Source organism: Nicotiana tomentosiformis, chromosome 7 (genome assembly GCF_000390325.3).
Source record: "Nicotiana tomentosiformis chromosome 7, ASM39032v3, whole genome shotgun sequence".
In the NCBI taxonomy this organism is placed as follows: Eukaryota; Viridiplantae; Streptophyta; class Magnoliopsida; order Solanales; family Solanaceae; genus Nicotiana; species Nicotiana tomentosiformis.
In genome coordinates this window covers 51,487,770-51,500,652 of record NC_090818.1, presented here as the reverse complement: position 1 = coordinate 51,500,652, position 12,883 = coordinate 51,487,770, and the positions used below count along the sequence as shown (strand labels likewise).

The window sequence follows — 12,883 nt, the reverse complement described above, 5'->3', positions numbered from 1 at the left end:
CGATAGTTTTTAGAACTTGTGGGTATAAGTCATATTTCATATTTTTCCAAACCAAACTTCACCAAAAACAGATGTCCAAACACATTTTCATCTTCAAACCAAATTTTATCAAAATCAGATTTTTCAGAATAAATTTAGGAATCTACGGCCAAACGCTAGCTTAAACTTGTAAAACCTCACTTTTGAAAAGATCAGTGGCTATGTCACAAAATGTTTGTTCAAAATTGTTGCACTTGTCAAAGTCATTACGAAACTAGAGTCTGAGCCATTGCTCTCCGCCAATGAATTTTGTATTGAGGAAGGGCTGAGCTTGGGTTTTATTTAAAGATTTAGACCATTCCACTCGACCTTTTCTATTGGCTCCTCTGCCCTTGCACTTGTACTCTCCAAACACTGCATGCCTACAAACCACAAAATAAGACTCAGATTTGATTTAAGTTTTCTTTTACAGGAACAATCTAAATTAAAAAGGGTTCAAATATCCGTAGGCGGTAGTTATCTTTTAGATGACTTTACAATATAAATCTTTTTTACGCCGGAAGTTAAACTCAATTAGAAGTTGAATTATCTTACTTGTGTCTAGATAATTGGTTCCAATCAAACCATCCCTCTGGAGTTATAAGAGCATCAAAATAGCAATTTGAGTATATAATCCGTGAATATTCTCCCCAAGCTCTGCCTAAAAGGATACTGCCACTTCCACTTATTTTACAGTCAACAAATGAGAATCCACTATCTTCATCAGCTGAGTTTCTTTGGTGTGCTGCAATTGCTCCTGATATTCCTATGTTGTCTTCGGCTACAGAATAAAGATCACAACCCTGTTACAAGAAATAACAAAAGTCAGCAATCAAATCTTAAAAAAAGTTAAACGAGTGAGGTTTGCTCTGGTGATAGAAAATTTCCATCATCAAGAATTTCAAATCATGAACCTGATATAGTGATCTAGCATTGCCACAAATGAAATCAACAGATCCTTGAATGTAACATTTGTAAAAATAGTGCGAACCAGACTCATCTAAAAGTGTGTCCTGTGATCCCAATATCCTAACTTTGTACAACATTGCTCTCTCTCCTGCTAATCTTAATGCCACTGCTTGCATGTCATTGTATTGAGGCAACGCAACCACAGTGTTCTGAAAAACAAAACCCGCGACTGTCCTAATCAGAGGCAAAACTAAAGCGTATTCCGTAGGTTCAACCCAACACACTGCTTTCTGCTCAAACCATAATAAATTATTGATTGACCAAACCATAATAAATTATTATGCCTAGTTTAGTATATTTTTCTTTTATACTTTAATTTATCGTCCAACAAGCTTTGCATTGTTAGCTTCTGCATGCATCATATTATTTCGATCCCAACAGTTTTGAACCCGGTGACTCTAAATCTTGAACACCAAGAGTCTTTTTAAATATGTTGATTGATTAATTAGTAGTACCTCAATGGTGATACCAGTTGCAGAAAAGTAATCTGATTCTACAGCGACTGTGGCTGTATTGTAAGTGCCCAACACATTCCCATATTTGTCCTTGTCTGAGGCCTTGCTATTCCCAGTAATAATGATTTTTCTAGCTTGGTTCTCATCACCAATGAATGAGATAAATGGCTTTGAAGCTGGAATAAACACCTTTTCTCTGCATATATCAAAATATTCACTAAACTAGACAGCTAAATCTCACATAGTGGGACCAAGATATTGCACTGAAAGAATGAAAGTAGGATTCTAAGTATGAACTCACCCGTATATCACGGGCTGAGAAAAAAATCAACATGGAAAGAAAAGGCATACGAAAATTGTACTGTTGATTTTTCTAACTATAATATATTGTAACTTATAAGAACTGTTTGACTTTAATATGAACTTTTGAGTCCTATAACTATCACATCTTAGCTTTTAGGGTCCGAAAAATCCTTTTCACTAACTTCTCAGACAACTAATGCTAACAATAGTGAAGAAAATAACAAATACTCCGTTCAATTTATGTTAACCCATTTGACTGGGCACGGAGTTTAAGAAAAGAGAGAAGACTTTTGAACTTGTGGTGTAAAATGAGACAGATATATTTTGTGTGGCTATAAATCATTGTATAAAGGTAAATTGTTTCCAAATAGGGAAAGTGATCATTCTTTTTGGCACGGACTAAAAAGGAAATAGGTTCACATAATTTGAAACGGAGGGAGTACAATATTTTGGTATGGGAACATACTTGTATAAACAATTTATTAAAATCTAATGAAAATATCATAAGGTGAAAAAATTTGTTGCTAACTATTAAATGAAATTGCTATCTAAATCTTACTTTTTTCAATTACAGAAGCTGTTAACGATAGCGATTATAGGAAATGAATATATATCCCACAAACATCGCAGTTGAGTTACATATTTATTGCTTATTTGCATAATTTAGGAGTATGTTGTTAAGCATGTGCATAACTTTATTTTTTCTACATATGATGAAGAAAGGAAGATTTGAAATAAGAATCACAACAATGGAATAGAATGTGAGAAAATGAGATACCACTAATTAAATTATTTAATAAATTTTAAAGTAGACTATATATTTCCCATAACATGTTAAATTACAATGGCGGTCCAAATATTTTTTTAAATAAATAATATTAATGTATATTAAGTTAAATTTTTATTAGTAAAGTAGTACGTAGGAAATACCTGTACGTTCCGGGACGAATGAAAATTTTAACCCTTTGAGAATTATGGATAGGGACTATGTCAACTGCACCTTGAACTGTAACAGAGTCTCCATTACCATTTTGATCAACTGCGATCACTCCCTGAGACTTGCGCGATCTTTCATTTGTCAAATCTAATGAACTAGAATCCACTTTAATATCATCCCACGTAATATAACGTTGAGTACTAGCCAAAATTACTCTTCTATCTGCCAAAAACAGGAAGAAAATCAAACTCCAAATGTTGATTACGTTTCTAAAGTTCATGCTGAAATTAAGCCAGGATTTGTATTGTTCGTGGGTATTATGAAAAATATGAAAAACAGAAGACGACGTAAAGAGGCGTGGGCAGGTAAGGAAAAGGTGATTGTAATAAATACCAAGAGCGTGGTATGTTTTTTGTTTTTATAGTGTTACAGTTTATTGAGAGTGAAAGTAGTAATTTGCATGTTCATGGAGTGACTGAAGCTTGATTTAATTAAGTGCAGGGATTTTTTATTAAACTTGTAGAGAAAGAAGAGAAAATGAGAGATGTGAAGAATTTTACTGGTAGAAGAAGAACGCGATGAAATTAAGTAAAAGGAGGACACTTAAAGTGTTAATTAGTAAAAGGGAAGGGCAATTAAATAAGACTGATGGAGTTTTTATTTTGTTAATACACTGTGTTTCCATCTTAATTAAGCAAAATAAAAATAAAAATAACGAATTAACCTCTTGCAGAAATAAGGCATTATTACAAACTCACTAGTAGCTAGTTCTCACAGACTCAAACTCATTCAAGCATTAGATTCCTACTACTCCGAATTTATAGTAACAAGGACACTTCCCTTTTGTAACCGATAATGTATTGCCAAATATTACCGAACTGCAGCTATAAATCCCCAATAAATTAACGATTGATGAATGTACTCAAACTTTGTGGAGGAAATTTCAAAATATTTAACCAATTAAATAACAGAAATTATGATCAGACTGCCATGCAATATAAAACAAATTTAATATAACATTCACTATACGTATTTTTAGTGTTAAAATAATACTAACATTTAACAGCTTAACCAAAAAAATAATTTTCATTTCATTGTATCCTGCATTAAAACTTTACAAAACTGTTACAGTATTACATTGGAAAGAATTAAGGTAGTCTTTGACAGAGTTTTGAGAAGTCTTAGAATTTATAATGTTTTTGGTGGAATGTCTAACGACAAAGACCAGAAAAATGGCACAAACAACTTTGTGTAACCTTTAGAAGACTTTTTCAAAAGGACAAGGTACATTTTTTCCTTCTTAAAGACGACACTAAAAAGACTTTTACAAAACATTTAGCAAAATATTGTCTATAATCATAGAGATATATAGGAGTACTTCTGGAACAAGAAATACGTGCGACCTACTTTTTAGGATAAAATCTTAGTTTGTGTTCTTTAGTGGTTAGAAACCTACTTGAGAACTCCAAATATTAACCTACACTTTGTCTGGTTTAGCTACTTTCAAATGTATACGAATTTTTTACAATATTAATGTATATAAGTTAAATCAAGAGAGAATTGTACGACATAACAAATATATATACTATATTTATCATTCATAGTTATACTTTCAAAAAATTATTTGATTTTTTTAGCAAATCCATGAAATAAGAGACCAATTGTTTTGAAATGAAACAAGAGAGCAATAAGCTTTAAAGCGCTCGCTTAGTAAGCAGATGTCTGGTGTTCGATTTTCAATGAGAGCATTTTATTTTTTTTATTTCGCGTTAGTTGTATCCCTTGTACGAATGAATATAGTTGATATGAATACAGTCGATACAGGTTGTATCATTTGTATACATCCTTGTATTTTGCGTTGGTTGTATCTGTTGCGCAAACCAATATAGTTGATACAAGTTGTATTCGTTGCATGAACGAATATAATTACGCCAACCAATACAATTGATAGAGGTTGTATTCGTTACACGAATGAATACAGTTAACACAGACTGTATTTGTCGTGCATCTGAATACAAGCGATACAAGCTGGTAACAATTGAACAGTAGCTACGAATAGTAATTAAGTAAATTATAATTACATATGATAATTGTTTACCCTTAAAAACGGATAACAATTGAATTTATACGCGATTTTAAGGATATGTGGCTTAGATTAAACAAATAAAAGACGTAATAAATAGCCAAACTAATGATAAGAGTGATTCTGAGCTCGGTTAATATCTTAACGAGGAACCTGCCTTCGGTTCCGAACTTACACTTATGAAGAACTTATGAACAAAAATAAGAACTTTGAATAACTTTTAGAAACAGAGAGAATAGAAGTAAATTACCTTGATATGCATGTTACAATGTATCTAATGAATAATAAACTTCCCCTTTATATAGTAGGAGAGTTTTACCCTAGGTACAATTCTAAGAAAGGTAAAATTCTTCTTTTTTGCTAATTACTGATTTTCTGCCTATACCGGCCGAGATTCACGCCGTGATATCCGGTTGGGCACGGAGATCACGACCCTTTGTTAGCCGTGTGTGGTTGTTTGGTAATGCTCTCTGAAGTCTTGGGACTCGAATCGGACCCGAAGGACGTGGTCCCAATGGCTCCGAGGGCAGGTGCATGGCTCGGGCCCTGATACGATAGGCTCCTTGATCTGATTCTAATTCCTTACCTCACGTCCCTGCTCCGTTTGCCTCTCCGGGAAATTGGGGTGTTCACTAGGCTCGGTTTTACCCGTATACAGATAGTCCCCTCGTTTCTCAGAGAGTAGGCTTGCCGAAACGATGGGAAACGACAGATGTTCTCCGGTTCCTTCCTTCATACGTTACGATGAGGGAGATGAAACGTTCCATCAGTCGCGTCGTTCTGATTTTGGACACGTGTCGCTCATCGGCCGGTTGCCCTCGAATGCGAAGTATCGCCTGTTTCGCTATAAAAACCTCCATCATTTGTTCTTTTTCTACCTTTTGACCAAGCTATTACCTTCGAGCTTTCCGGCTATCATCAAACTTCATCCAAACCTTCATATATTCATCCTTGTTCTTCAATTTTCATAGTGATTTCCAGGTTTGTACACAGATTTTCTTTAGATCTTCATAGTTCTTCATCTCCAAAACCCGTTTTTCCAAAGCTTTGCATTTTTTCTTCAAATTTTCAAACCTCTCCTAGATAACAATGGCCAAAATATTGAAATCTTTTCCTCAACAAGTTGTCTCTTCATCTTCTCAACCGGCTGTCGGTACTGAGGCGGTTGCCCCTGAAGTAGTTGCCCTCGAAACGACTTCTCCCAAGGTGGCTGCTAACAAACCGGCCGCCGAGCCTCCCTTGAAAGTGTTCATTCTTGGGGGCTGCTCAATTGCAGATGACTTTAAAGTCGAGACACCCTCATGCAAACAGGATCGGGGTGAAGGAGTATTAAGGTACATATGCTCCATGATTGAAGACGTTCTTCCCATAGTTCGAAAGGACAGTAATTTGGAGGGAAATGACGTAGTAGTCCCCGGGCCCGAGGACGCCGTTACTACCCATGTCTGGGTACTTAAGTGTTTATACTTACCCCTTCACACTGGGCCCGGTAGACCCGGTCGTTCTGGACTTTTGTAAGAGGTACGAGGTGTGTCTCGGGCAAATCCATCCATCTCTATGGAGGATCGTGATCCTCCTCCGCTACTTCATGAACAAGATCGAGTCTCTTTGGTTCACGATCGACCACCTACTTCGATTATATAGTCCCCGAATGTTCCAAGGGGGACTCATCAAGCTTACTCGTCGGGCCAGCAAGGCCCCCTTTTCGAGTATCGATGAAGACCGAGACCAAGGCTGGCAGGGACGCTTCGTTCGAGTGAAGACTGATGATTTGATCCCCCCCCCGAATACATGCCATTCCCTGAGAAGTGGAATGCGTCTCGTAAGTGCAATCTCTCTTTAAACATCAAAATTCTTTTTTCTTGAGTTTCACCTTTCTCATTCATACTTGTGGTCATGTAGCTGTCGCCCGAGTTTCGAATGCAATTTTCCGGCTAAAGGAATGGATCGAGAGAATCTGTACTCAGATGCCGTACTCCGAGCACATATGGCGCAGGCTCTCGAATGGCCGATGGGAGGCCCGTTCTCATGGTAAGGCCTCTTTCTGAATAGTTAATACCATGTTTCTATATTCCATCATACTGACTCCTTTTCCACTTTGTTATTGCAGGTTTGCCTAAGACCACCGAACTTAGGCCTTTGGAAGGGGACGAGGACGTGTCCGCTGATCAATCAGTTACGGGGCAACCCGGGGCTGCCACAGAGGAAAAGAAGAAAAGGAAGAGAAAACCTTCGGGCTCTGAGGTGAAAAAACCAAAGAAGAGGGTGGCCCACAAGCCCGGGAGGAGCTCTAGATCCCGGGTGCTGTGTTCCGACTCTCTCCTCTGGCTTAGGGACGAGCCGGAGGATGAAGTTATTTTTGTTACCCACATGACAACCTTTCCCGGGGAGCAGGAGGCGTCCGAGGGGCAAACTCGTGAGGTTGACCCCCCTCGGACTCAAGAGATCGATATAGAGGCCCGGGGTGGGACTCCTCAGGACACCGGCTCTGCTCTAAAGGAAGCGCCCGGTGTAATAGAGATTTCTGGGACACCTTCCTATACTGAGTCCAATGGGTCCATGGTGCAGACGATCCCCTTCACTCCATTTTTGATGGTGTGGACTCATCTTCTTTGGAAGACTTCTCCGGTCTGGGCGGTGTGGAAGTTCGTAAGAAGACATATCCTTGGAAACTGGCAGGCCAAGCTCGAGCCCAAAATTTATCAACCAGTTCCCTGCTCCGAGTGTGCTCCCCGATCGCAAGAGATCGATTATTCTGACCGTCCCGGAGGATGCCCGAATTTTGTTTTCTCTTTTGTAGATAGCTAGCTACCTCCGATGCCTAGTGACTGAGGAGGACCGGAGAAATAATGAATGAGGTGAACGTGTCATGCTTTTTCAATGAGGCATAACAGGCGCTGAACCGGGTAAGGCATTATTACTTTCCACCGATCTTTACTCAGGGTTAGATGTTTCTCACGATTTTTATCTTTTTGCAGGCCTCGGTACTTCATCACGAGAGTTTCTTTCGGTACCGGGTTGAGGTCGATCAGCTTGAGCTCGAGATTAAGGAGCTTGCCCAGAAAAGGGACATTACAAGCTTCTCAACAAGCAACAAGAAGGGGCCGTTAAGAACCTCTAGGCCGAGCTGGATGCGGCTCAGAAAGAAGCATTGGTCTTAAGGCAGGAGCACGCCGACTTGGTGGAAAAGATAAAGGTTTTTGAAGTTAAAAATGAGGATCCGGTCGCAGTGGCTAATAACAATACCTCACAGGTCCAGCAGAAGATTGACCAGATTGACCAACTCCGAAAGGAGATGGACGAGATCCAAGTAGCGGCCGACGGGAGGAAAGGCAAGATGGACCTGCTGGTCTCGGAGAAGGAGACTGCCCAGGCCAAGCTGTCTTCGTTTGAAATTCAACTTCGGGTGGTGAAGGAGAAGGCAGATAAAAGGGCTCAGCAAAATAAGGAGCTCCGAACACAACTGGGCTCGACCACCACTGAACGGGACGCTCTTGGTAAAGAGCGCGAAATAACGAAGACCAAGTTAGAGATAACCTCGGCCGATGCTGACTAGATGGTGGCTCAATACAGGGCTGATATCGAAGCAACTGAGGCTCGCCTGAAGACAATTACTGAGTACGTGAGGCGGCTATCTAAACTACGCTCAAATGCACGCCTCAAAAAAGGTATGAAACGATCGATTGCAATTATAGTAACCCAATGAAAAGTCGGGATCGAATCCACAGGGAGCTAGATGGGAGTTAGGATTATATATTCTAATGTGTGAAATTGAATTATCTTAATTTGTACTTCCCCAAGAAAGGGTTTTGTTTCTATTTCTATTTAAAAGCTAAAGATTGCAAAATAGAGAAATAAGACTAAGATAATTGTTTTTGATATTTTTCAAATAGGTAAAAGCCTAGGGATGTGACCATTACCTAGGTGTTAGCCTAATGAGATAAGAACCTTAATGCTTGTTTTATTTATTGGAGTGTATTATAGCTATCAACTCTCAATTACCCACTCAATACCTCTCAGTTAGAGAATAGTTTTGCCCAATTTGGCTTTCTCAAGACCAAATGGGTATCACACAATACAATTGATAAAAGTTCAAGTCGAGTTATTACTATCTCTAGGTTGAACCCTTTAATTGGGTTAATTAATCTCTCGATTGACCCAATTCCTTGTTAGCCAAGTTTTTCTAGACTAAGTCTGTCTTGCTCAAGTAGAGACTAAGTCAAATAGGCATGAACTAATGTTTGCAACTATTAATTCCACAAATTAAAGCATGAACTAGGCTAAATAATAAACACCCAATCATAAACAAGTACTAATTTAATTACCCATAAGGTGAATACACTAGGGTTGGGTCACAATCCTAGTAAAAATCTAGCTACTCATGCTTGATATTGAAGAAATAAAAGAAGAAATACTAATTAATCTCATAATGTAAAGTTAAAATGATAAAATCTATATTAAAATACACCTAAATATAGAAAAATTCCAAAAGAGGCAAAGAAAACTGGCTACAGGACTTGCTGATGTCAAAACTTGACCTAATTTTATGAAACTCATCTATTTATACAAGGCTGGAAATTTTGGACAAAAATACCCTTCGGGAGGTTCTGCGGCCGCAAAATTCCATTTGCGGTCCGCAGAATTCTTCATCTTGCAGGAGTTGGGATTCTGCCGCCTCACAATTCTGAACTGCGGCCACGAGACAATATTTCTGCGGTCCACAGATTTAGCATTGCGGCCGCAACCTAGTCTTCTGCGGACCGCAATTCTTAGGGACTCGGAACTTGGAAATTTTGCACACCCTCTAAAGTTGGTCTCAAGCTCTTCTTTTGCGGAATTGTGCGGCCGCAATTCTTAGGGACTCGGAACTTGGAAATTTTGCACACCCTCTAAAGTTGGTCTCAAGCTCTTCTTTTGCGGCCACACAATTCATGTGCGATCCATAATTTTTCGGAAAGTCTGATGAGTTTTGCTTTGTTATTTGCGACCGCAGATGAAATTCTGTGGACCGCAATTTCTTCTGTGGACCACACTTTGTATGCTTCTGTACCCTTTTGTTGCCTTGAGCTCGAACTACTCTTTTTTGAGTCGGGTTTCATCTCGGGAGTCCAACTTCTAATATTCCTGCAATTTTGCACATTTCATTAGTTTCGGAAACACAATGCAATGATTTTAGACTAAAACAAAAGCAAAAAGGCACTAATAAGTAGTCAAAATCCCCACTTATCAACTCCCCCAAATTTAAATCTTTGCTTGTCCTCAAGCAAACAAAATAGTTCCCTCCTCCACAAGTTAAAGGTCATTTTAGCCAGTCAAAGGTGAGCCAGTTACACATCAGTTGGGACCAACAATTACCCACATTACTTATGTATTATCAACAAGGCGACAAGTTAAACATTTATGCACATATAATTTTAGTGTGACACTGGGGCAGCAAGAGTTGACTTTACTCATCAAGGAAGCTCGCTCTCTCATGTAGGTCATTGTGGATCCCAAACTCGTCCTCCTCTACTCTCTGTTTGCCTAGCTCACTTAAGAATTTTAGCACTCAGTCCAAAGGTTTATGAAAGGTTCACTCATCTCTATAAAGAGAATATTGCAAATACGGCTTCAAGTACCATAGGCTTGCCCCTCATGTCGATCGCCACTAATGTAAGCTTACTCGGCTTAAAATCTTGTAGGACTTCTTTTGGGATGTAATGAAGGCTTCTGGGTTAGGGTTGGATATAATATGGTTGAGTGGTTACACCTTTCTTTAAGCACTCCATCTTTTTATTCTCAGCTCACACCTTGCCAGTTCTTTGAGGCATGTTATTTTCCTTGGGGGACTAGAGAGACTTAACATCACTCTTTCTTGATCATTACACTCATATTTGTCCATGTTTGGGCACATTGCCTTTCTTTGAATCCCTTCAACTTTTCTACTTATTCGTTTTTGATGCAATTTTCTTTTTGTTCTTTTCTTTTCTTTACCTTTTCTTCTCATCATATTTTTTTTTTAATCTTTTTGCGCCTTGATAGCCCTTTTCAATTTCCTTGTCTCTCCCCCAAACTTACGTTTTTAGCCATTTGTTTCACCTGAGTGTTAAAGAAAGCTCGGGTGCCAAGAGAGGGTCACAATAGAACGGGTAAAGGCTTGTAACATGGTTTTCAAATGAGAAAGGCGAAAGGCTCAAAGAGGTTGACTAGGGATGACATCATTAGTAGGCAATATTAAATTCAAACGGGCCAAGAAAAGCCTACAATCACTTCTCAAGCCAAGCAAAACTTAAGATTTCGCCTTGAAACACATTCGGGGCAAGTTCTAGACCTTTCACACGGGTATTTGGACTAACAACAAAGCATATCACCCCTCACTCAACTGGATTGTTAAAGAGGAAAGAGTCGAGGGCCCACAATGACCACATTCAAGATTGAAAATCATTATGGTTCGATTAAACCACTCGATGGTTGCCTAAGTCAACACAAGAGTCACAAAGTCACTAACTAGAGCTATTTATTTCAAAAACCTTGCTTCTAACTATAAGCACGTAGTTAAGTGTGTTGGTACCAAGTGAAGCATGTTTGACTCTTCGATCATGACTTAATTAGGACTTTTTGTTCATTACTACTACCACTACTACTACTACTACTACTACTACTACTACTACTACTACTACTACTACTACTACTACTACTACTACTACTACTACTATTATTACCTAAACACAAAAACGGACTCAGTCCCTTAAGAAGGTTGTCACGCCATCCATCGTTGGAAAGAGTCACCCGGTTCACACAAAAACTACTTTTGGAAAGAACCGTGACATTAAGAAAACCAAAGGCTTATTATCTACTAAAACATAAAAAGAAGCTACTAAATTAAGAAGAAGCTATTAATTCAAAAATAAACTACTCACTGAAACACTAACTAATAAGAAAATAAACATAAAGAAGCTACAAAGCAAAAATTGTTGAAAGTATAACGAATATACACAATGGGGGAGAAGGAGAAGATATATACATAATGAGAGAAGAAGAGAGAATATATACATAATAAGGAAAGAGAAGAAAAATAATGTCAAGTTGTTACAATCCAATTGTCTCAGGTTCATCAAATATAATCAAATAAACTCCCCCCCCCCCCCCCCGAATAAAAATAAGCATTGTCCCCAATGCTTAACAAAATAAGAGTAAAGGAAGGGTAAGAGTGAAGAAACTCTGTGTCCACAGCAGCATCACCACCCTCGGTCTCTTCCAACTGGATCTCATCATCCTCAACTCCGGGAGTGACTGGGTTGGTGAACATCTGACGCACTACCTAGGCAGTGTCAGCAACCGAGTCTGGCTCCTCAGTCTGGCCAGCTGGTGCTGTAGGTGCTGTAGGATCTGGGCCTGGATGGTGTGGGTCAATCAGCATATCAAATGGAATATCTCTGACTGCATTAAGCTTGGTAACCTGTCTCAGGAGCTTGTCCACTGACTTCTTGGAGGCCTGGGACTTTCTCATTTTCTTAACTTCTTTTCCCAGCTCTTCGTTCACTGACCCATGCTGTACAAATATAGCCACGATATTGTTCTGATTGTCCAAGAGCTTCTTTAGAGTGTCTTCCACTGATGGGGGCATCTGAGGTACCGGTATAGAGGACTATTCTGCAATAGTACTGGATAAGTCAGACAACTTTGCAGTGGCTGTCTGCATCCAGTTGTTGAGGCTCGCCAATGTCTGGAAGACTCGCAGCGCAGGGAGTGGAGCAGTAGGCATGGGCACCGGCTTCAAAGCCGAGGTGGAACCTGTGACATGGACTGCTGTAAGAACTGAGGATGGTGGCAGAGGCATAGCTGAGACACTAATTGAAGGCTCGGCAGAAGTGGATGGATTATCAACTGCCTCTACTACTACCACCGATGGATCATCAGACTGGCCTGTGGTGGTAGGCGGCTGACCCTTTTTCTTAAGGTTCTGTGCATCCATCAATGAGTACCAAGAGAAAGGCTTTTTCGGCTGCACCTTTGTATCAAAGTCCCTTGTCTCTACCCTCGCATCCGTGAGATACTCTGTAATGGTGTTGGGATACGGGTAGGATATGTCAGCTTGCTGAGTGACCATAAATATATTAGCCAACATCACGACACCCA

At 39.3% G+C, this 12,883-nt stretch overlaps 1 protein-coding gene across 1 annotated transcript; it reads right to left on the bottom strand.

Moving 5' to 3' along the window:
- Positions 1-153: 153 nt before the first annotated feature.
- Positions 154-2,962, bottom strand: LOC104097807 (pectinesterase QRT1-like). Its single transcript, XM_009604426.4, has 5 exons — positions 2,676-2,962; positions 1,443-1,638; positions 933-1,136; positions 574-821; positions 154-401 (listed from the first exon to the last, which is right to left on the bottom strand). Exons 1-5 carry the CDS (start codon positions 2,960-2,962, stop codon positions 254-256), a joined length of 1,083 nt encoding a protein of 360 aa, XP_009602721.1. The 3' UTR covers positions 154-253.
- Between the last annotated feature and the right edge of the window lie 9,921 nt (positions 2,963-12,883).

What these genes read in the sequence shown, in the direction of transcription:
- LOC104097807 (XM_009604426.4), bottom strand. Translation starts at nt 2,962, where the DNA reads ATGAACTTTAGAAACGTAATCAACATTTGGAGTTTGATTTTCTTCCTG. An exon ending in ATTCGTCCCGGAACGTACAG is followed by an intron (nt 1,639 to 2,675) that starts GTATTTCCTACG and finishes TGATATATGCAG; the next exon opens with AGAAAAGGTGTTTATTCCAG. An exon ending in CAACTGGTATCACCATTGAG is followed by an intron (nt 1,137 to 1,442) that starts GTACTACTAATT and finishes TTTGTTTTTCAG; the next exon opens with AACACTGTGGTTGCGTTGCC.